This window comes from Aethina tumida, chromosome 2, assembly GCF_024364675.1.
Source record: "Aethina tumida isolate Nest 87 chromosome 2, icAetTumi1.1, whole genome shotgun sequence".
Classification (NCBI taxonomy): Eukaryota; Metazoa; Arthropoda; class Insecta; order Coleoptera; family Nitidulidae; genus Aethina; species Aethina tumida.
The window spans coordinates 20,379,164-20,402,924 of record NC_065436.1 but is presented as its reverse complement, the minus strand read 5'-3'; the positions used below and the strand labels follow the sequence as shown (position 1 = coordinate 20,402,924).

At 30.9% G+C, this 23,761-nt stretch overlaps 3 protein-coding genes and 1 long non-coding RNA gene across 5 annotated transcripts in view; all 4 read left to right on the top strand.

The window, feature by feature from the left end:
- LOC109598200 (irregular chiasm C-roughest protein) overlaps nt 1–23,761 on the top strand; it is a 300,029-nt gene that overhangs the window by 164,642 nt on the left and 111,626 nt on the right. The window lies entirely within an intron of this gene.
- On the top strand, nt 10,965–17,392 carry LOC109598199 (beta-1,3-galactosyltransferase 5-like). Its single transcript, XM_049962478.1, has 2 exons — nt 10,965–11,082; nt 15,726–17,392. The coding sequence occupies exon 2, from the start codon at nt 15,733–15,735 to the stop codon at nt 16,714–16,716; it is 984 nt and encodes a 327-aa protein (XP_049818435.1). The 5' UTR covers nt 10,965–11,082; nt 15,726–15,732; the 3' UTR covers nt 16,717–17,392.
- Nucleotides 13,136–14,124, top strand: LOC126264457 (beta-1,3-galactosyltransferase 5-like). The gene is made up of 2 exons (XM_049962479.1): nt 13,136–13,892; nt 13,959–14,124. The coding sequence occupies exons 1-2, from the start codon at nt 13,145–13,147 to the stop codon at nt 14,111–14,113; spliced, it is 903 nt and encodes a 300-aa protein (XP_049818436.1). The 5' UTR covers nt 13,136–13,144; the 3' UTR covers nt 14,114–14,124.
- LOC126264458 (uncharacterized) lies at nt 19,123–20,497 on the top strand. The gene is made up of 2 exons (XR_007547166.1): nt 19,123–20,125; nt 20,188–20,497. It is a non-coding gene; the product is annotated as an uncharacterized LOC126264458 (long non-coding RNA).

The window sequence follows — 23,761 nt, the reverse complement described above, 5'->3', positions numbered from 1 at the left end:
AAATATTGACATACACAAACGACGAAATTACTAAAACAGCGGCATTACTTTATCGGCGGGCCACATAAATTAACAGACATATCATTACCCTTTTCCGGACGCGCCACTATATCAATGTGATGTAGTGTACGTTAAATGTAACTTTCTGGAATGTTACCAAACTTTATCAAACTAATCTTCCATGTGGGAGTTCATTACGTGTTATGTTGCGTTCGACTTTTATCCACGGATGAATGTATCAAGCCGTATTAACGTTTAACGGCAATAAATTTACATGGGGTTGAAAAATGGGTAATATACATCTTCTGGCATATTTTTCGCTTTAAGTGGTGCAGCTCAAGTATTAGGGGAAATAATGTCTTTTCTGCGCATGTCGATATTTGAGGGACATTTGTTAGCTCATTGTGTATCTCGAAGGGGTGCCAAAGTCATTTTAAGGTTATTGTGACTTGTTCACTTCTAAATAATTCAATATTCATTTGTTTTTTGCAATTTGGGGTAAAATGTTCAAATATCAGAAGGGCATTTGAACAGAAATGTGAGTATTACAATACGATGTTGGTAGTCATGGAGTGAAGAGGGCAGAAGAGGTAGAGTAAGCGATTCCGGAAAACCCACAGAGCCACAAGATCGTCGTCTAAGATTATCAGTATAATTGCTGATGAATTTTTTGCCATTGAAGATAGGTCAATTGGTATTCGATCTGTTTACCTCCGTATAAGGTCTTTTGGCCTACGGATTTGTGTTGTGTTTAATAGTATGCTTATGATAGCAGATCATCTTCAGTTTTCATTAATGGCAATATGACGTCCCAGCGATATGTGGATGACTTTTTGGAACCTTGTTTTCATCCCTACATAAAAAGAGATCCCGGACTAATTTTTTAGCAAGAAAACGCCCGTTCACATATTGCTATGAATACATTAAACTTCTTAGAAGTCTCCCATGTGAATTAACTGCCTTGGCCACCCAGATTTTCAGCCCATTTCCCAATCTAAAAGGTGTGAGATATGATGGGACGACGCTTAAGGAATTTACAGCGGTTTCCACTGACTCTTAATGAAATAAGAGTTCAGATTCAGTTCGTGTGGGGTGAGATACAACAAAAAATGTCAATAATCTCATTAGATCGATGCCACGACGCGTCAATGAGTGCCTTAATCCGATTCATTATTAGCTTCTGACAATTTATACTTTAAGATTTTTGTTTAATTTTTTAATAAATTATTATTCCATAATAGGTTTATAATTTAAAAAATAGGAATAATTCAATTATATTTAGGTGTTTTTGTTTCTTTTTTTACATGTAGTATATAAGAATAAAAAAGTGTGTGAAGAAAGGATGTTATTTTTTAAATTACTGAAAATAATAAATACATATGTGCTGAAAGTTCCCAAGGCGTCCCCATCCCATTAATTCTGTTCAAGTAATATAATATATTAGGATATTCTTCCAGTTGGTAGTATATCGCACCCCGGCATGTCACAAGTGTCACACGGCAGTGGCCGCCTTATCCTGAGCTCGGCTCCACGAAGCCGAACAACAAAAGTAAGCGGAACGCAGTACATCGCGGGTTAAACTGAAGGATTTATGTTTGTCTGGCGCTGAATCGTATTATCGCTGAATAACCGGGGCGGAGGGCCTCACGGAATATTTCTGTGCGGCACATCACAATCTCGAATAAATCAAAAAAATTGCGGGGTGCTCAGAAACATAATGCCCCTTTGATTTGCAATATTGAAATTGAATTGCGCCACCTACGCCGCGTCGGGCAGACGCGAGTTTTTTCTGGGGGGATGGGATACGGTTGGAAAAAAATCGGGGTGAAAGGTAAAACGATGGATACGCTTTAATCATTGCATTCTCTCAGACATTCTTTTAGTCTCCTTTGCGAAAGGATGATTTTTCTTTTTTTAATGTATACTACGAAAAACGATTTTTGATTTGAAGAAATGTATTTTCTCAAAACAACTAGTTTTCCTAAAATATATACAGGGTGATTATTCTCTTTGATTCATAGGTTTATGGGTTGTTAGTGTAGCGTAAAATTATCTATTTTTAAAAAATATGTTCAAAACTTTACTTTTTCCGAATTAACCGGTTTTTTTTTTTAAACTCTTTAAATATTATTTTATTTTTAATTTTTGTTTAAAATCTGGATGCATTGCTTTGGATTTATTATTTTCTTTTGAGATATTTAATTTTTTTTTTTAAATGTTTCCATAGGGGGTATCTAAAATGTATTACAGCTGGCTCTTTCCTATTTGTATGCCAGTAAGTTTCTTATTTCAAATGAAAAAGAAAACAAGAAATTAAATAAAAAGTAAATTAAAATAAAAAACAACAACCAGAATTTGTTACTGTTTTGTAAGTGATTAACCTCTTGAATTTTATTTCTACGTGTAAACTTGAAATATTATCTCGAGTGCTTTAAAAGCAAAAAGTAGTTTTTTATTGCAAACAAATTTTTATAATGATTATCTTGAGTGCTAGATAATATATACGTGTCTGTCCTCCATACAGTACTAAATTGAAATTCATTTTTCTCGAAATGAATATGTTTTATCAATGTCAAACAAGATTTTTTTTTTGTGAATTTCGCACCGACCTTTTTTAAATATGCTGACAAATTCATAAAATTTCGATGGAAAGGTATAATAGAAAAACCAAAAGGGATTTGTAAAGCGAACACTCCATATATTAAGGGGGCCGGAAAGTAATGTCGCTTTCTTACTTGAAATTCACTTTATTAACAACTTTTTGCCATCTAGAGTGCAAATTTTCAATCCCAAGTCGATAAAAATCGATTGATTTTTGAGTAAAATATTTCGAGATGGCATTTTGGACATCATCCAAATTTTCAATTTGTTTTCCATTAAGAAAATGGGTACAATATCGGGTAAGTATAGTAGGTGAAGTAGTACTTTCCACTTCAATTCATTCATTCTTACACAGTACATTATTGCCTTGTAGAATGACGCCTTTTCTGTTGACATCGGATATTTTTCGACTAAAGATTGGTTCACTCACAATAAAGGTCTGCATTAACAGTTTGATGAGGTATCAATACACACACACAATGTGAACAATTCCGAGAATACTCCACCAAATACATAAAAGAAATTTTCTGAGATGTTAAGCCGTTTTCACAGTACTTCGTGGTAATTCATTTGGAATTTGTGTTTTGGATATAGGTCCATTTTTTGTCTCCAGTGATCAAAAAACGGTGAAGTAATACGTTACATATGATGGATCGGTTGGCTTTGTTCTCTTCGGACAGATTATAGGGGATCCAAACACCCTGCTTCTTTTTTCAATCTGCTGCAAATGTTTCTGGATAGTCCACCAAGTTTGGTTAAGGGTGTTTGACATGGATTTGCTTCCACTTTTGCCTTTAGCAAGTCATTGTCTAATGTCCTTGGTCTTCGAGATACAAAATGAGCTGATAAATGACTTTCAAATATCAACATGCGCAGAAATTACATTACTTTCCATAATACTTCAAAGTTTAATAATTAATAAAAAATTTGACTTATAATTTTAAAAAGAATAACATTGTACAGGACTTTTTTATGTAGAATCATCCTAATTTGTGGACCTAAAACTACAGTTAAACCAAGTTAAATGTTGTCGATATACTTTTAACGATACCGTGTATAATTTGTAATATAAAGTGATATTAAAACAATAATAAAATCTAAAATAATCATAGGCCAATTATGTTTTATTAATATCGCCACCTACTCCCCTACAATCAACCACGTCACGAACGTATGACACCACTTAAAAAATGAGAATACAAATCAAATGGCAATAAACCGTTCCCGTATCACCGTATCGCAATTACATCCCCCATAATATTCAATTTGAGGTGTAATTTAGACGAAATTCGCCGATACTTAAAACCGGCAACCTTACAATTTAGCATTTTCATCGTTCCCAAATGAGCATGCGAATATTCGTCAGGAATCTTGATTTATGTACGTCGAAAATAAATTCCGATTATCAACGACTGTACCTGAGGAAAGGTTATTGTTATGTGTGGCAGACATGCAATCGCATTCGGCATTTCAGGTTTTTCATGGGCGCCTTCGCTGAGGCCGGTCTGGCTTTCTGACCGAATGCAATTAAGACTTTGCAATTATGGACGGAATTAATTGGAGCTTTAATAGGAAGTAACGAAAACACACCGAAGAAATTGGGTCAGCCGAAATGAGAGCAAAAAGAGTTTTGATGGCACGGGAGCATTAATAATTCAAAAGGGACCATTTGAATGGACGAAAGGTGTAAGGCTTACGAATGTCGGCGATTTTTAGATTAATTGTCCTGCCACTTCGTGATGTTAATCAAGATGGTCGAAACGTTTTATTATATGCGGAATTTCAAACTCCACTGGCTTTTATTGTATGAAAGGCTTTTCCTTTTTATTTCAATTAAAACTCTATTATGTGACTCGATTTTTTACTTTGTGTACTTCATTACAGTTAATTAAAACTTTTGATGTTTATGACTTCAACAAAAATAATTTTGCATCAACAAAGCAATTATGATCAATTTTAAACGGTAAATATTTTACTAATCTTCTAATTTGTTTTAACAATACCCTATAATTTAATTATTGAATTATGCCACAATTAATTAATCTGATTTTTATCAGGTCAGTGTTTCCACCATCGTGTTTAACTGTTTGTTGAGAGTTTCTGTTGATGAAAATACAGCCACTCCAATTTAAATTTTAAAAATTGTATTTTTATCATATTTCAATAACTTTTAATCCAATCATGTTTAAATTTAGTCCTAAAATACGTCCCTACATTTCAATGTAATGAACTTTTTACATAATGTTACTGTACCATAAATTCTTTTTCTTGTCTTATTTTCTACGCCTTCTGAATATATTTTAAAACTAAATTGGTTTTCATACGCCATTACTTTCTTGCACAATTTAGCAAAAAATGTTCCCTTGATTAATTTTGTTTATCACAACCGTTTATGATATCGTCTAATTTTAATATTTGAAAACTATGAAAGTTATCAACATACAATATATTGATTATTTTTGATAATTAAATAATTGTTGTACCTTAACTTGATTTTATATTTCAAACACATTTGTGACAATCAAAATTAATCAATAATACATATTAAAAAAATATTCAGAAGGTGAAGAGAGGACGATCATTTTCGACAAAGTTTATTTACATCGAATTGTAGGTATATTTCAAGATAATACATATCATTTAAGACGATTGGGCCAAAAGTAGGTACTTATTGAAATAAGAAATGATTAAAATTTGAAATCAATTGGAAAACGTACTGTCGATATTTTGTTTTTTATTTCTTTATATATTTAAGATACTTAGTTTTTGTCATAATTTGTTTTGCTTTGACTGTTTTAAATTTTTTGTTTAATTTTTTAATCAGTTATTATTCTGTAATAGGTAAAAAAATTGAAATATAATTATAATGCAACTTCTTGAAATTTGGTGTAAAACGTAAAATAGTTTTATATTATAATAATTTTTGTATGCCTAAGTAACTTAAAATCCATGATCTGGTTAAATTGCACCTACAACGCTTACCTGTAGAAATAAGTTAGATCACAATCAATTTATTCATTATATACTTTGCAATGAATTAACTCCTTGAAATTTGATATAAGAGGGTGAAAGTGCAGAATTTAGTTTTCCTATTTAAATTTTTGAAATATTGTATAGTGTTCGTTTTAGATATCACTTTTGATTATTTTATTATAACTTCTTTCCATCGTACTTTTACGAATTTGACAACAAAATAGTATTTCAAGTACCACTTCTAAATTTTAAATGTAGCATATATTTTAGGTTTCTAGAAACATTATTAGAATACAAAATAGTTTTGTTACTATATATAAGTAATTAAAATAATTAATGTCATCATACTTCAATCTTTAAATTTGTGAGTTATCATTTTCCCCTGATTATAGATTAGTGCAATTATAAATGCCGCTACTCCGTCCGGGCATTAAGCTGAATAAAATCCGAAAAACGTTTTTCGTTCGCGCGTTAATGCCTCCACATAAACCATTTGACCGCGGAGGTGGAACTAAGGTCATTAATTTCGAAATCTCCCCTATTCCGTTGCTCGTTTTTCCACTTTCTGTCCCGTAGTGGGATTACATTAAGACTTGGGCTTTGTGAAAACATGAATTTACAATGTTTTGTCTTAAGTTTCGCCGACGTCTTATACTCCATTCTTATGTAACTGAGTTGCCGAGTTCTTCGTTTGTCGTTTGTCCTTAACACGGGGATTTTATAAGGAAATTTGCACTCATTACCCCAGTTCATACTTGCAATTCCATTTCCATTCTTTCGGTTTTTGGCATTCGAGAACTCCCGTCTCAACTTTAAATTTGAATTTAATTTTCTCAAACTGCAATAAATATTTAATGTGTTGTTTATAATTGCCCCACTCGCTGGGAAACTTGTACAAGTGTTCTTAAACCATTAAATATTGGAAAGAGTTTAGTTGAATTACCTGAATCGCCGGTTTGTTCGTGACCGGGGAATAAATTAATTTTTCACTCAGTTCAAAAGTTCAGTGATCGTAAATGATTTTATCGTTTTTTCAAAACATGTAAATTTATAAATCTACTAAACTTGGGCATTCAACTTTGTTTAACAAAATATTTAGAATGTGGATGAAATATTATGTTTAATGCTTGTTATTTCGGCGGAAACTTTCCTGAACTGCCCTCATTAATATTTTAATTTCATTAATTTTGTTTCAGGTAACAACCATCAGATGTTTTGTGAGTATAATTGGAAAAGCCGGGGTTGGAAATGGGGGTAATTCATTTTTCAACTTACGAAGAGATTTAATTAATTGCTCTATTTTCGTCTTTAATCTCGACTAAATTTATAATTTATCCTTCCAACGAAAGACTATAGACAAGTCGTCGGGTAACAAGCGACGGACATTTCTATTTAAATTTTAACAGCAAACAGAACTTCAGACCGTTACATGTAGATTTCAAACACAGTTGTTGCCGGAATTTTTGCTAGTCGAGAATTAATTGCCGTATTTTAAATTAATTGTTAATTTTGAAGGCTTAAATTTAATTAACATCTTACAGTTAGAATCAAAATTCATTAGTCTAATTTCTTTCCTTCTAAATTGCTTTATAATTTTTAGAATAAAAAATATAAATCAATATCTGGGTTAATGTACATTTAATTTTTAAATGACTTGGTAAATGTGTAAAATTTCTTTATAAACAACCAACTCTTATAAAATGTATTTGTAAGTAAACACTTTCAAAATTACATAAATATACTTGACATTAAAGTAAATATTTGTATGGCTGGACAATAAAATAATTTAGTGACTTTATTTTTTTCCAATTTTATTTGGATGGTTGTAGAAGTAGAATTTTTGATTAAAAGTATGGACACGACTAGATTGCAAGTGGCAATAGCATATAGCAAAATAAAAGTCCTCATGTAATCCCTTTTATGAAGAGCTTACAGCCGTTCCGGAAAAACAGATGGCAGATTAAAACTTCTCACTTTACCAGAGTCTAACCGATACAGCTGTGATTTCGTCCGATGGTTTTTCCAGAGTTTTCTTTAATTATCCTCCGTTCTCTCTTCTTATCACATACTTCACACAACAGTTGTAAAGGCCGGGTATTATATTACGATTAGTAATAATGGGGAAAATTCAATTAGTTTTGAGGTTTCACACTTTATAAATCTCAATATGTAATTATTGTGTCAACAGAAATAATAATCGTGTGTCAAAAATACAATTCTTTATAATATATTATTTTAATGGACGTTTCTTTATCTATAAACTATTATGACACATTTAAAGTACCCCTAATATGTTTCAACATTTACCAACTAGTTAAATTATAAAGAAATATTCGTAAAATACTTTTATTATCATGGAACTCCATTATAAAAACGATTATTTAACAATTTTATTTAATACTTCGTATTTTCCAACAATTTTATTTAATACCCTTATTATACACCCTAAATACGGTGCAACACCCAGAACGTGTTAAGATATTTTTATAAAATTTGGTATGTGAATATTGAAATAAGAAATGATTAAAAAGTCAATCGGACAATGAATTGGCGGTTTTGGTTTCTTTGAGGTATCGCAAATAAACGTGTACTTAGTTTTTGTCACCATTTGTTTTATTCAGTAATTTATACAAAACAATGAACATGCCTAAAGTATGAAGAAGAAATAATTTAAAATCGATTAATCGAAAAAGGCTCACAAATTGGCCGGAACTGTTCTGTATTCGTTTTATGGACTTTGATGTCCATTCGGACAAAAAGAAAATCTATTTCGCCGTAGCTGATTCAATTTAGACCGACGTTTGGCAGATTAAAAAAGTACCGTCAGTAATCGATTAGACGAAAAAAAAAAAATAGGATAACGCGATCCATACAAGAAATTTCGTATTTATATTGAAATTCATGTTCAGATCGGACGTGTTTGACCGACATCCTTCTTCAGGCTAGTCAAGCGAACGAAATCGCATCATGTCGCGTAATTGTGTTCTGTTTGTCCACGTTTTGATAGTCAGTTCGGTCGTTCATCTGTGTTTGTAGGCCAGATTGCTAATGGAAAATCAAAACGCATAAACGTTACTCATTACTAAAATGATGTCCTTTTTCTTATTTATTTTGGACAATTAATTTCATGTCAAGAGTATTCAAGGCACAGTAATTTTCTTCTGTATCGAATACAGAATATTTAATTTATTAAAAGTATGGTACATAATAAAAAGATTAATAAAAATTATAATTCTGACAATGAAATCAAGTTGTATTTGTATCTATCAATCCTTTCTTTTGAAACAATACTTTCAATACAAGAACTCCATTCGAGATGAATTTAACATTTCATTCGTTGGCTACACGTCACAGTAAACTTGTTAGGAACAGACTGGATCTTTTGATCTCCGAAAGAGAAGAAAAACCCCACTTTCTGAGTCACAATATCGGATTCATTGTTAACCGTCGTTCAATTGTTCGCAGGACCGACGGCGATTGTTTTTCGACTCTTTTGAGTACTTGTTTGGATGCGGCTTTTAAGTCCCATAGTATGTAATTGTCTTTGTTTTTAATTTGTTTTGTTGGAGAGAGACTTTAAAAAGGACCTGCCGATAAATAACTCGTAAGCCGATTTGTGTTTTGCCTCGAAACTGTGAGTTTGGACCCAAAGTGTGTTTGTCGGATGGGCTTAATAAAGGAATCAATAAGTTTTTTTATATTATTACAGAGATGATTGTTTCTCTTGATTTGATTTGGTCTAATTCACAATTAAACTTATGATATTCGATCATTTAGCCACTATGTTATAACTGTTTCGTTTTAAATTTTTTATGTTTTAAATTATTTTAAAATGAGAATAAGTAAGAGCAAATCAAACCACATCCGTGCCCTATCGACGTCCGGTGATTACTCTTCTTATATTTTGGGTATCATCAAATCACACTTGACAACATCTCAACAGGCATTTTAACATTACTAAACATTACATGGGAAAATCTGTACCAAACATTACTAAATTTTAATCGTTTTTACCTAAATTTAAATACCCCTCTTTTGGTGTTGCAATTTCTTCGTCAATGAGTATATTTGCAACAAACTAACCAAAAAATAAATAAACACTTTCCATGTATGTTACGTATATGTCCACTTCTAATATATATGTTATAGGAAATGTGTGTAATTGGTTATTATATATAATTCCTAGTAAATAAATGCAGTCCCAAAAATAGGCAGGAAATTTGTAAAATAAATTTTACTATACACACGAGATTAGGACGAGTAAATTATTTTTGAAGATAACATAGGTATATCGTTGCTACAAGCCGAAACTGAAGAATTATTAGAGAAAAGCATGGCCAACCTTGAATAAAATGATGAAAAGGTGTGAACTCTCTGAAGTTAATTTGAATAGGAAACCTTATAGACCCTAGTAAACATTGTGAGACAGCAAAATCCCGATCACCGTCTGATCACAATGTGAATCTTATATTAAGATTTAGTTGCTTCATCACATTACTAGAAGAAAATGGAATTATATATAAAATAATACCCTAGATATCAGTTTAAGTTCAACAAGTATTCAAGAAATTAAGGTTCAGTCTAATAATGAAATTTCGGAACTTCAAAGGCTTCAAAAAGGTGTCAATAGGGGTCATAGGTTATCAAAAATAAATAAGTTCAATTTTAAGCAGGTTAATGTAAAAACTGGTCATCTAATCAGTATCACTTAGTGTGACTTTATATAAGAAATTATTTTTAGTTTATTCTGTATTTTATCTATGTGCTAGTTTAGCCTCAAAAATGAATATACAGTATAAGAAGAGTTTGATCCAACTGAATCCTGAAAGAGACATCATGAACAATAGAGACAGTAAGTCTCTCACTATGGGAAATACTTCTACTGTTTCTGTCATGCATGATGTCTCTCTCTAAATTCAGACGGGTCAAAGGCTTTTCCTACTGTATAAGAAAATGGCAACAGCTTTAATAAAAAGAAGTTTTAATTTTTATTACTATGTTTTATTATTTTTATGGTACAATATTAATTTTGTACAATATTTACAAAATATATGTATTACTTAGAAAATATGTGTTTTAAATAACCTTTATTATTTTAAACAATTTGAATGTTCCAAATGCATTCATATTTCATTTTAGTTATATTAAAGATATCAAGGGGGGTCACAGATATCACATTTTCTATGTACACAACATAATCAGATAAACATCAATTATAATCTAAAAGTCAATTATGAACATACGTTTAACCATACAATCTTTTATCTACAGCGGATAAATAAGGTAAATATTATTTCTATTAGTGTATTTGATCAAACAGAATGAATATATAAATGCTAGGCAAGAATTTTAAGTGTTGATTTAGTTGCGTCAGTTTTCATATTAAATTAGTTTTTCTACTTCAAACGATAATAATGCAAATGAGTGGGATAATCAAATTTCGGTATTCATGCGCCAGTTCGTCACCAACTTTTTAATACGTTGTTTAATACATTGTGATTGTTCTGAGTAAGTTAAATAATAACCTTGTTTATTAGTATTATTTAAGGAGTGTGAAATTAATTAAATCAAATTTCAATTTAATTACATTCTCTTTAATTATAATTCATTCATTATTCTGTATAATTCATATAATTTATAATATTTATAATTATTTATCCTTTGAAAATTAGGTCAATTATTTTTATTTGTTGTTTTTGGATTTATTAAAAATGTTTTCGCCGGAAAAAATAGGAATTTAATTTTTTCGAAAAAAAAAAAAATAATAATAATAATGAAAATAATATTTATTCGTCGTATTTAATTTTTAATTTTAATTTTTTTCTACTATAACTTGTCTATAACTTCGTTTCATGCAGTAAGTCTCATCATGTTCATATGTATAATTATTATCAGAATTATATGAAGTTTTACACCTTATGCACTTTTAAATCGATTCCAAAATTTAAATATGACAATTGAATAAAAAAAATTCATTAACCGTAACTCGGTTATTTTTCATTTTATAACATAAAAATAAATTACAACCAGAATTATTGTCTGAAATATTGTTATAAAAATAAAAAAATAATAATTCGCTTAGACTAATATAATTTTAATGAATAAAAATGGAATATCTTCGCTTTTAAATGATTCTGGTGAAAAGAATTACACAAAAATATTATTACATTTCATGTAAAAAAATAAAAATGTCTGGTTTTGCTTGAACATTCCTCATATTTAGTTTCTCTCGTACATTTATTTCATAGGTATGTACATAAAAAAAAAGAACAAAAAGTAAAATCGTACAATTTTATATGTTGGATAGGAGTGACATTCATAAATCAGCAATTGTCGATGCAAACTCGTCCCGGCATCCGTCTAGTAACTTATTACATGTTGGATCGTGTTTAGGCGTCGCGGCGTCAAACCTCAGCGTAAATACGGGACTTATTCGTCGGCGGTTCCGTTTAGAAATTCAAGAGGTGTCTTGTATGCCGGCTTTCAATTCTCGTTATTCCTCGCCGGCAATGTGCGTCTCCGATCCCATCACAGGGGGTAACTTCCAATGCTCTCGCCCCGCCAGCAAGATTGCCGAACATGTCACACACATCAGTTCGAATACACCTTATTTATGCATTACTTATTGCCAGCCATTCCTCTCTTTATGCCCGGATTTTTTTTTTGTACGACACCCCTTCGCTTGGGCGCTTAACCTTCCAGTAATGCGCCCTTTAACCTACGCCGTTCGCTTTGCCCGCATTCCGTCGCACGTTCGATCTGATTAGATCACTTCGATATATAAATATTTGAGACCGGTTCCTACGTGTTAGGACTCGGTGGGATACGACTTTGCTTCCCTTTTTTGCTGTAACACCCAGGAAATGCCCCGGGAGATGTAACTACAAATGTTACCAACAAAATTCTTAATAGTCGTTTTTTTTTCATTTGATGGTAGATGGAATATTGTATTTTTACATCCCTTAACTCCTAATCCCATAAATTATTTGATTTATTATACCCATGTCTAAGTCTAGTTTTATCATGTAACTTCAGCATAAGATACGACAAACAATACATTCTCATTTAGCCCAAAAAGTAAGAAAAACAAAGAAACGTGGTTAAACCGGGTCGCGTCACTTTGCGATTCGAAAGCGAAAAGCAGGTGGTCCTTAGACAAACGACGGGGACTGGAGGGTGTACTGTTTGTAATATATAGCCTCCGTCACTTTAAAATAATGCCTCCAGTAAGATTTGGCGCTGTAAATTCCATTATCTCCCTCAAAGACATGTTCTTTATGTATCTAAATCATTTATTCTCGGTTATCCACTCTGCCACTCTTTTTTATAATGAAACACAGTCAAGTTTTCAGACACTTTGATAAAAGCTCTATCATGTGCCTCTTTAGTTAGAAATAATAAATTAATTAGTTCTTGCTTGTTTTATTTTCTCCTGTATGTTGTTTTTTTTATAAAAAAAAACTATAATTTCACTTCAAAATGTTGTTTAGCATTTTAGTATTCATTCAGTACTATTTTCTGATCATATAAAATTGTAGTGAAAATAAATTTCAGATTAGAGTTGCCCACCATGTGGAGATTACATTTGACATTCGTAGTACTTACAGTTTTAGTGATCAGTGGAATATTTTTTTCAAGTCACTTTATCTCAATTCAAATGAATATTTGGTTGCACCGAGAGTATTACGAACTAGTCAATATTAATTTCGACTTTAAAATTGTGAACCAAGTGTGCTCTAAGAATTCGCCGATGATGTTACACGTGGTCATTAGCGCTGCCAACCACAATTTACATCGGGATGCCATAAGAAAAATGTGTAAAAATGACACCACAACAGTTAAAACAATTTTCGCCTTAGGATTGCCCAAGAATGAGACGTTACAGAAAAAGATCGAACAAGAAAACTATTTGCACGAAGACATTATCCAGGGCAATTTCGATGATACCTACAGAAACCTAACTTACAAACACGTAATGGCATTAAAGTACTTAAATTATTACTGTCCCAAGACAAATTACCTACTTAAAACTGACGACGACGTATTTGTGAACACGAAAGTGTTACAACAATTCGTTCCAATTCTTAAGACACATCATCCCAGCAATCTAATTATGTGCAAGGTGCTAAAAAAAGAGCCTGTACATAGGACTAGATCAAAATGGAATGTCAAAAAGGCCGAGTATTTACCAGACATTTATCCAACGTTTTGTGCGGGTTGGATGATAATCTACTCGTCTGATGTTGTTCAGTATCTTTACAAAAAAACCCACGAAAGGAAGAGCGAATTTTTTTGGATCGATGATGTTTTCGTTTCAGGTATACTTGCTTCAAACTTGACTAATGCGCATAAAAATTTATTATCAGTTTATGTACTGCCTTCAGATAGATTTAAAAAAATAACTAAAGGCAAGAAAGTAGTTTATGATAAACCATTTATGTTCAGTCCTCCGATCAAAAAGGTTGAGGAATTTAAAGCACTGTGGAATTTTACTTTAAAGCAGAATGTGTCTGAAAACCTGGAGAAGTTTGGTGTTTAACACAAACTCGATTTTCTGCAAATAATTATTACTTTATTATCATAATTATTATGAGTTTGTTTTAAACACTACAAATATTATATATACATACAATATACATACAACTGTATGTAGTTATTATATATTTATTTATTTATTTATTTTAAATATATTTAATAGTGTTTTTTATGTAAATTATTAAAATTTAATTGAAAAATCCTTTGTCCTATAAACTGGCAGATCGAGTTGAAATTAGGGTACTAGTAATATACCTTTATAATTTAAAGCACTGTGGAATTTTACTTTAAAGCAGAATGTATCTGAAAACCTGGGAAAGTTTGGTGTTTAACACAAACTCGATTTACTGCAAATAATTATTACTTTATTATCTTGATTATTATGAGTTTGTTTTAAACACTACAAATATTATATATACATACAATATACATACAATTGTATGTAGTTGTTATATATTTATTTATTTATTTATTTTAAATATATTTAATATAGTTTTTTATGTAAATTATTAAAATTTAATTGAAAAATCCTTTGTCCTATGAACTGGCAGATCAAGTTGAAATTAGGGTACTAGTAATATACCTTTTTAATTTAAAGCACTGTGGAATTTTGCTTTAAAGCAGAATGTGTCTGAAAACCTGGGGAAGTTTGGTGTTTAACACAAACTCGATTTACTGCAAATAATTATTATTTTATTATCATGATTATTATGAATTTGTTTTAAACACTACAAATATTATATATACATACAATATTCATACAATTGTATGTAATTATTATATATTTATTTATTTATTTTAAATAAATTTAATATAGTTTTTTATGTAAATTATTAAAATTTAATTGAAAAATCCTTTGTCCTATGAACTGGCAGATCAAGTTAAAATTACGGTACTAGTAATATATCTTTTTAATTTAAAGCACTGTGGAATTTTACTTTAAAGCAGAATGTGTTTGAAAACCTGGAGAAGTTTGATGTTTAACACAAACTCGATTTTCTGCAAATAATTATTACTTTATTATCATGATTATTATGAGTTTGTTTTAAACACTACAAATATTATATATACATACAATATACATACAATTATATGTAGTTATTATATATTTATTTATTTATTTTAAATATACTTTATATAATTTTTATGTAAATTATTAAAATTTAATTGAAAAATCCTTTGTCCTATGAACTGGCAGATCAAGTTAAAATTACGGTACTAGTAATATACCTTTTTACCACCAGTGTTAAAATTCTTAGACTGCTATATATAATACTATAAATATAAACTCAATTTCTGATATATAAGAAAGATTATGTTCCTGAAGTTCTGTTCTAGTAAGTTTTATTTTCTAGTACATATGTCCTTTTCGTAGTATTTTAACAAAATAACATAATTGACCCTTTTAGTAATAAGTAAGTAAGAATATATTACTTCTGGTATTTTTGTTTTATGAGTAAGAATAATGGATGACTACTATGAAACACATTTCAACAACATTACCCTTTTTAATTCTTCATTTATTTCAGTTTATTTTTAAGTGTACTATTTTCCGATTTATTATTTTTAATATACCACTATGTAGTAGTATTATAAATTCTTAAATTATCTTTCAGGTAAGGAATGTCCACCAAATTATCGAAATTGCATTTGGTCTTCATGACACTTTCAGTTCTAGCGATCACTGGAATGTTATTGTCGAATCGCTTTGAATACATTCAAATAAAGATTTCGTTGTACAGAGACTATTACGAGTTAGTCGATATTGGGTTCAATTTTAAAATTTTGAGCCAAGTTTGCTCTGAGAACACCCCCATGATGTTACATGTGGTTGTTAGTGCGGCCAACAATATTTTAAGACGGAATGTCATAAGAAAAATGTGTAAAAATGATAGTGCAATAGTCAAAACAGTGTTCGCTTTAGGGATGCCCCAGAACGCAACCTTACAGAAAGAAATCGAGCAAGAAAACTATCTGTACTCAGATATTATTCAAGGTAATTTCAATGATGCCTACAGAAATATGACTTACAAACACGTAATGGCATTAAAGTACTTAAATTATTACTGTTCCAATGCAAATTATCTACTCAAAACTGACGACGATATATTTGTAAACACAAAAATATTACAGAAATTCGTTTCAACCAATCTTAAGGAACGTTATCCCAAAAATTTAATTCTATGCAAGCCGCAGATGCATGCGCCTGTATATAGATCCAGTTCGAAATGGAACGTCTTAAAGTCCGAATACTCACCGGATTTCTACCCGCCGTACTGTCCAGGTTGGATGATCATCTACTCATCTGATGTTGTCAAGCATCTTTACCAAAAATCTCGCGAAAGGAAGAATGAGTTTTTGTGGATCGATGATGTATTCGTTTCGGGTATACTTGCTACAAATCTGAGTACACCGCACAAAAGATTGTCATCGGTTTATATAATGCCGCGAGAAAACATTAAAAAACTGAACAAAGGTGAAGAAGTGGTTGACGATAGACCGTTTATATTCAGTCCTCCGGAAACGAGTGTTGCCGAATTTAGAGCACTGTGGAACTTTACTCTGACGCAGGATGTGCCTGATACCTTAGAGAAGTTTGGTGTTTAATAGGATTTCTATTTGCTGTAAAAATCATTATTTAATTACTTTCAATGAGACGAGTCGGTCTTTAAAACTATAGAATCAATTGTATTTATGTATTTTGTAATTATTTATTTTATAATATTAGCATTTTTTAAACAAATTATTAATGTAATATTTAGCACATACGGCTAATATAGTAGCAGTTTTTATTTCTCATAAATTTTATTACCAATTGTGATAAAATGTTTAGAGGTTACTATATTTTTTGTTTAAATAAACTCAACTTTAGATGTATAAGAAAGAATATGGTTATTCTGCAGTTGAATGATCGACTGTAAAATGATTATATCAATCAATGCTTGAAAGTACATTGGAAATAAAGAGGACCCTGAAAATTTGAGCCTGATTTGATCAAATGAGGGTTGAGGTGTGTGAATGTGCTCATTTTTTGCTTAATTGTCTCGATTTCGTTATTTTACGGCCTCCCAAAGCCGATGGATTTTTAAAAAAGCATTATTTTTAGATGGCTGTAACTTTTTTCAAATTTTCAGGAAAGTTATCCTCATCAAGCACTGAAAACATCAACTATATCAACATTGCTTTGAATTCAACAAGCAATTTATTAACGTTTATCATTTGAACGTATATTATACAGTTAAATGATAATGATTATATCAACTTAAATTTATTTTATTTTGTATTTCAGCATCACAATAAAATATACAAACATATTTTTTGAAGTACTTGGAAAACTTTTGTTTAAAATTTAGTTTAACTACTTTATAATCTTTAATGAAATAAGTCGCTTTCAATCAGGTATTATTATTAACAGGTGTAAAAGAATGGTTAATTCGAGTGTCCTATTTTTTCAATATATTGTATTATTGTCAAATAGGATTTTACTGAAAATTGTCATCTACCTCATGCTTTTTACTTCTCTTGAAACATATTCATATATCTCCAATGGAGTTGTTAGCTGATTTTCGGGTAGTGATCTTATGCAATATCACATCACTGTTCTTTTTATTGTAGCTCCAGTTCTATCACATACACTCTTTCCATGACTAGTGTTACAAATAACCTTAAAACTACAATTATATTTTTATACAGATTATATTTATTTATTTTAAAAGAGATATTTTAAAATATGGTAGTATAATTCTTCACACAGCATGGAAAGTATTCTCTCAATCTGAATTTTTAAAGAGACAACATACACGACGAAGACAGTAGAAGTTTATCCCGTAGTGAGTCCCTACTTTTGAGTTAATGCGTTCTGCTAGTGCCGCTCTGGCGTATAATATAAATTAATCTTTACAAATGCATTAAGTAAGTATTCTAAAAATTAAATAAAATAAATAAATGCATAAATAAAAAAAAACTATGAACAATAAAATAAGATGTTCGAAAACGTCTCCATAGGCAGAAATACAATACCCTAAGCTGTAATAAAAATTCACTGGTTCGTTTGCGGAGACGAACCATGTACTAAACGCGACAAATCCAAATGATCCCCTCCAATCAGTCCGCCCGGCCCATATATAGTTTTCTTTGTTGCTTACTTAAGGGTATTGATGTTCTGTTTCAATACGCGAGTAGCTGGATCTGACGCTTTTCATACGGTATAAATTACCAGTATAAAATACCATATAAAGCTAAAATTACAGCCCTATTTTTAATTTTTATTTATAGCAATCATTATGATAATAATTTTAGTGTTAATCATGTAAATAATTAAATAAACTTAAGAAATTATGTTAATTTTACATTTAAATTGTCAGCCAACTGTTCTAGGTAGCTTTATTTTCTGCAACTGCGACTTTTTCGTATATAAAATGGAGAACAATGCCGTGCAAGAAGGCATTCCTTAAGAAAATTATATGACAGACCCGACCTCAACAAAAGAATATAATTGAGCTTTTTTGTAAATTATCTAAGGGTATATTACATATTTTTGTTTTATGAGCAGGAATAATGGATGATTATTATGAAAAAAATGGTCATCAAAAATTTCATTACCGACTGTTCTTTCTTAACACAACAATAAACCGACATAATTGTGCTGTTCTTTTGTTCACTCGTCGTACAAAATACAAACTTAAATTTCCCCCAAGTATTTTAACCTAAAATATTTCCTTCTCCTCGTTTTATGTTTAATTTGGATGATACTGTGTCCAAATCTACATCGAGATTAAGTTAGGGTTACGCGCGTACCCTGACCACCGATTAGTTACTTCTGAACGCATTCCACGCTCCACACCTTTACGAAAACGAAGGGTCTCCCCGACAATCCGTGACATTTGCGGTCATTATACGAGAAAATCCTTTTTGGGGGACGAAAGAAGGTGAAAACTAGATTATCTGAAGGTGTAGGGGTTGTTAATTTACTGTTGTAACATATTTCACACAGTCGAAACAATTACATATAGCATTTATTGAATTTTAAATCATGGCGGATTTATAATTTGTTACTGTAGTAATTTTATGCTATTTCAGAATTGAATAAAATACTTAATGGACGTTACATTTGGGGAAGTTGTGAAGGTAATAAATTCGAGAATAAGTAGAATAAAGGTCAGTCTTAATGAAGTAATGGGGGAATTTCGAAGTTGGTTTTACCCGATGTAATCCTACAAAGGTTTCTAGGCAGCACTAAATCAACTATTAATAGACGCCCAGTCTGAGGGTAGACAGGTGCAGATCGAAAAAGAGGCGAAGTAGTCAAATAATTAGTGGTCGGTTATGCGACGAATGGCCAGAATGTTGATAAATGTGTGTTAATAACGTAGAAAACGGAGGTGGTTGCGAACATCACACCATTAATTCCAGTGGTTAGCGTACGAGTGTAGACTTTAGTTATAGGAGGTAATAAATCACAAATTGTTCGTGGTTGGGGAACGCCGGCCTAATTGACTGTGAGGGAGACCTGCTCTTCGGGCCGCTTTTTTGCACCAATTACCACTAATTAATTTACAATTTTTTATGTTGGGGAAACTTCCTTTGACCATAGCGATGTTATTAAAGGAAACGTATTATATGTAGTATGATTAAACCACAATTTAATTTAGACATACATCTATGACATTTTAATTAGTCTACTTCAACGGAAATAATTGCTTTTTATTTTTTATTTGTTTACAACTTCGAAGAAGTAGTTTCGTACTTAGGTATAGGTAAACAAAATATACGTGAACTGATATAATTTTTTAAAATAGTACTTCTTAGAAACCAGATGAAATTATTTATTGAGTTAAAGCATTGTTCTTTCACACAATGGGTCATAAATAAAAATTAATTGACTTAGACCAAGTATTTATACATCTCAAGTAAGGTATTTCCGCATTCATATATTTTCAAAACGTAATGATGGGTCATAAATTGAAAATTATTATTTTCCTATTCGTTATATTATGTAAAATATGTGTTTCGAGAGGTAAGTATTTAAATATTAATTAATTTATTTATAAGTATTAACTAAAATATTTCTTCTTTTAGCTTCTCGCGATGCTAATGCAAAGCGTGCAATGGCTAAGCGAAGTGTTTTCATTACAGACGATCATCGATCTTATGGCATGCATGCCAAATTGGTACCCCGATATCCGCATTTTAAAGTTGAGCACGATTCCATAAAAGGATTTTTCCCACAATTGAGGCCAAGTACCACCACACCTGGGTGTGTTGAGTATGAGTTAAATTCAGACGTATTAAACTCAGATGTATTATTTGAGGAATAAGATAATCTGAAATATATTAATTAGTAATTAGAATTCAATTCAGAATTAAAATAGTTTTATTTATCAGTTAATTGATTTTGTTTCATTTGGCACCTCATTATCATTAGTTTAATTGAAAGTGTGATTATTATTTTTTGTTATAACAGTTTATGTTGATTGTTTTATAAAATATTATTCATTACTTATGTTATTTACGTTATATTAATTTATATAGAACCATAAATTTTTGTTTCAAATAAACACAATTTTTGTTTCATTTTAGATTGTTATACATTTGTATTTATTTATGACGCTCAATTTATATATTACATTTTAAATCATCTTATACAATACATATATCAACATTATTTATTATGTATTCGATATTATAATAAATATGTCAACAAATATACTGAAATCTTTCTAGTGGAAATTACAATTCATTAATTATTTGATACATATTATCACATATGGTACGAATAAATTATAAAGTTAACTGATATATTTATTGTTTTCATATAGATAATCATACGTTAATTAAATATTTGTTTAATGTGCTGTAATTTATATGATACACTATAAAAATGTATTTTCGAAATTTAAATAAATAATATAAGTGTTGTTTTTTGAAGTCTATCAAAATAATTTTAATAATCAATGTAATTTCCTTTTTAAATCAAACGAAACTGCATCACCAACAGAATTTTTAAACTATTTATAAAACTATCACAAAATTCTTTGAAAAATTAATAAAATAAAATCAATTAAAATAAAAAAACAATATTAACCGCTACGTATTTCCAATTAGTACTTCCAAGTTCCTCTGGCTCTATGTACAGCTTCCATTCCAATTGGCATACTCAAAATTAGTGAACAACTAAATTTTTGAGCTATAGTCAATCATTCTTGTCCAAGGGTAATTTGAGGTTAGAGGTTTCGACTGTAAATTTGTCTTTGGAGATGGTCCCGTAAGTGTTCAATTGGATTAAGATCTGGTAAACGCGGGGTCCAGTGCATTCTAGTAATGTTATGATTTTGCAACGAAAATCAACTAAATCTGATCGATAATCTTGACCAAATAGAATAATAATTGAATAACTAAGTTGTAACATAGTCATTCATAAAGTAATTCTACCCCACACTGTTACAGAACCACCTTCAAAAGCAACAGTTAAAGCCATGTTTTGCTCATGACATCTTTTGCCACATTCACGTCATGTCCGAATACATCTGATCCGAGTAATATAATGTGTATAGATTTATGAGTGAATAAAGAATTACGCCAGGCCATGCAGACAACTCGATGCTCCCTGTTTTACAGAGGGACGTAAAACCATCTTCAGGCTCTAAGATCAGCTTCTTGTAACTCTCTTCTGATGGTAAACAGACTTATAGTAATTCCAACGTCTGCACAGAGAATATGTGGCTTTGCCTATCAAAAAACGGACATGTCTTCTAGTCGTGTCTCGTTATCGACCACAACCTTGACATAAACAGGTATTATCAGTTTGCCAATAACGATTCTAAACGCGACTTATTACACTCTGTGAGACGTTATACATTTGGGCTACTTGTTGTTAACTCAGATTACTACGTTCCAAACTGCAATTATATGGGCAAAATATTCAGAAGAACGTCTTCTTTGAAGCATTGCGTTGCGTTGCGTTGCTAAACATTAGATAAGTTAACAAAGACGAATAAAATGTGTTCAGATCCATAAAATACATTTTTAGGAAATATAAATTTTACAAAATAGAATATTGTTTATTTTTATGCTTATTAAATTAATAAAAAGCGAAATAGTGACCGTCTGGAGCTGCAAATATTCAAATAATATTAGTAAATATATAAATAGAGCATATTGAAAATATTTTAAAAGTTTATTTGACTTAGAGAACTAAAATTATCAACATCAAAAGACCCGCAGTGTATTTAGTGTCTTTATTTTCAAGCTAATTCATTTCGAAATGTAGATTAGAGTGGAAAATGAGTCAACTCCCCTGCGGCTTTCAGAAGAAATAAATAAAAATCACCTTTACCTTTTTTATTTATAAAAGCTCAAATCGATAAATTCGGTTGGAGTTGAAACTAGAACGACTTGGAATTGTAGCACAATTAAAACCCGAGCCGGAATGCCTCAGACAATTATCAGGGTAAATATTTAAGAGATGATGACCCAGTTGGCGATGTAATTCCTACGTACATACCGTCGAGCATTTCCGTTGTCTTGTTCTTAAAGCGACACGAAGACAAATGCGCCCGTCGGAGGAGACCCGAGACCGCCTCCCGGCCCCAACAGTCCAAAATTACAGGTACAATATACGTCACAGGGTGATTGATTCTCTACGAGCGACTGCACCGACTTGGGGGAAAATAAATTACGTTATTACATATGTATGTGGAAAATAGGAGGTGCAAGACGCTTGCACTGTTATGAAATTACGGGGAATTTAAATTTTAAATGTCCCACGAAGTTTTAGGATGAATGTTTGAATCCTAAAGTTGATAGGTGGGCTACGTGAATGCTCTTATTGTTTACTTGTTTCGTTTTGTGCCATTCAGTGCCATGCAACGCGTATAAAATTTTCCCTTGGAGGAATTTATGTTTTCGCATTTATTTATAATGAACGTCCAATAGAATTCCAATTTATTTTTCCTTACTAGCACTGATGAATTAAAAGCGGTACACAATTTGGCGAATGTCTGAAGATGTTCATTAAAATGAATGAAATACTTTAGTTGGCATTTTAAAATGTTTCTTATAACGACACAATTCAACCCAGAGGATACCATTAATCACAGCAAAATAAAATTATGTAAAATATTTTAAATTAATATTCAAAGCTAATTAGACAGAAAATGAAAAACCAACATAGCAGAATGTGCCTGAAAATATTTATTTTAATCCCTACAATAAAAACTGATTTTTTCGTGACGTTGAAAATATTCGCGAGAAATTTAATTTTCACAACGGAGACGATGGCTGAAAAAGTGGAATTTACGCGAGCCACTTTTTGTTATTCTGCACAGAAAGCACTTAATTAACTTGCCTGCCGTTCATGAACGATTATTTAATATTTCAAAACAGTCTTACAAATTGCTCAAAGAAATTCTTTATGATTTTTAAAGGCAAGTAGTTAGTGAACTCGGAAGTGTGACATAAGCCTTCAAGAAACATGCGAAAGAGGATTATTATATTTTTTACTAATTTATGAAAATATTTAAATTACAGGGCAAATACTATTTATTTTAATTAGTGAATTCTACACAATTATTCAAGAAGTTTAATAATATTTGGCACCGTAGGCGTGAAACTAAGATGCCTGTTGTACAGGGTGTTCCAAATTGGTTGGTTT

What these genes read in the sequence shown, in the direction of transcription:
- LOC109598199 (XM_049962478.1), top strand. Translation starts at nt 15,733, where the DNA reads ATGTCCACCAAATTATCGAAATTGCATTTGGTCTTCATGACACTTTCA.
- LOC126264457 (XM_049962479.1), top strand. Translation starts at nt 13,145, where the DNA reads ATGTGGAGATTACATTTGACATTCGTAGTACTTACAGTTTTAGTGATC. An exon ending in CGATGATGTTTTCGTTTCAG is followed by an intron (nt 13,893 to 13,958) that starts GTATACTTGCTT and finishes TACTGCCTTCAG; the next exon opens with ATAGATTTAAAAAAATAACT.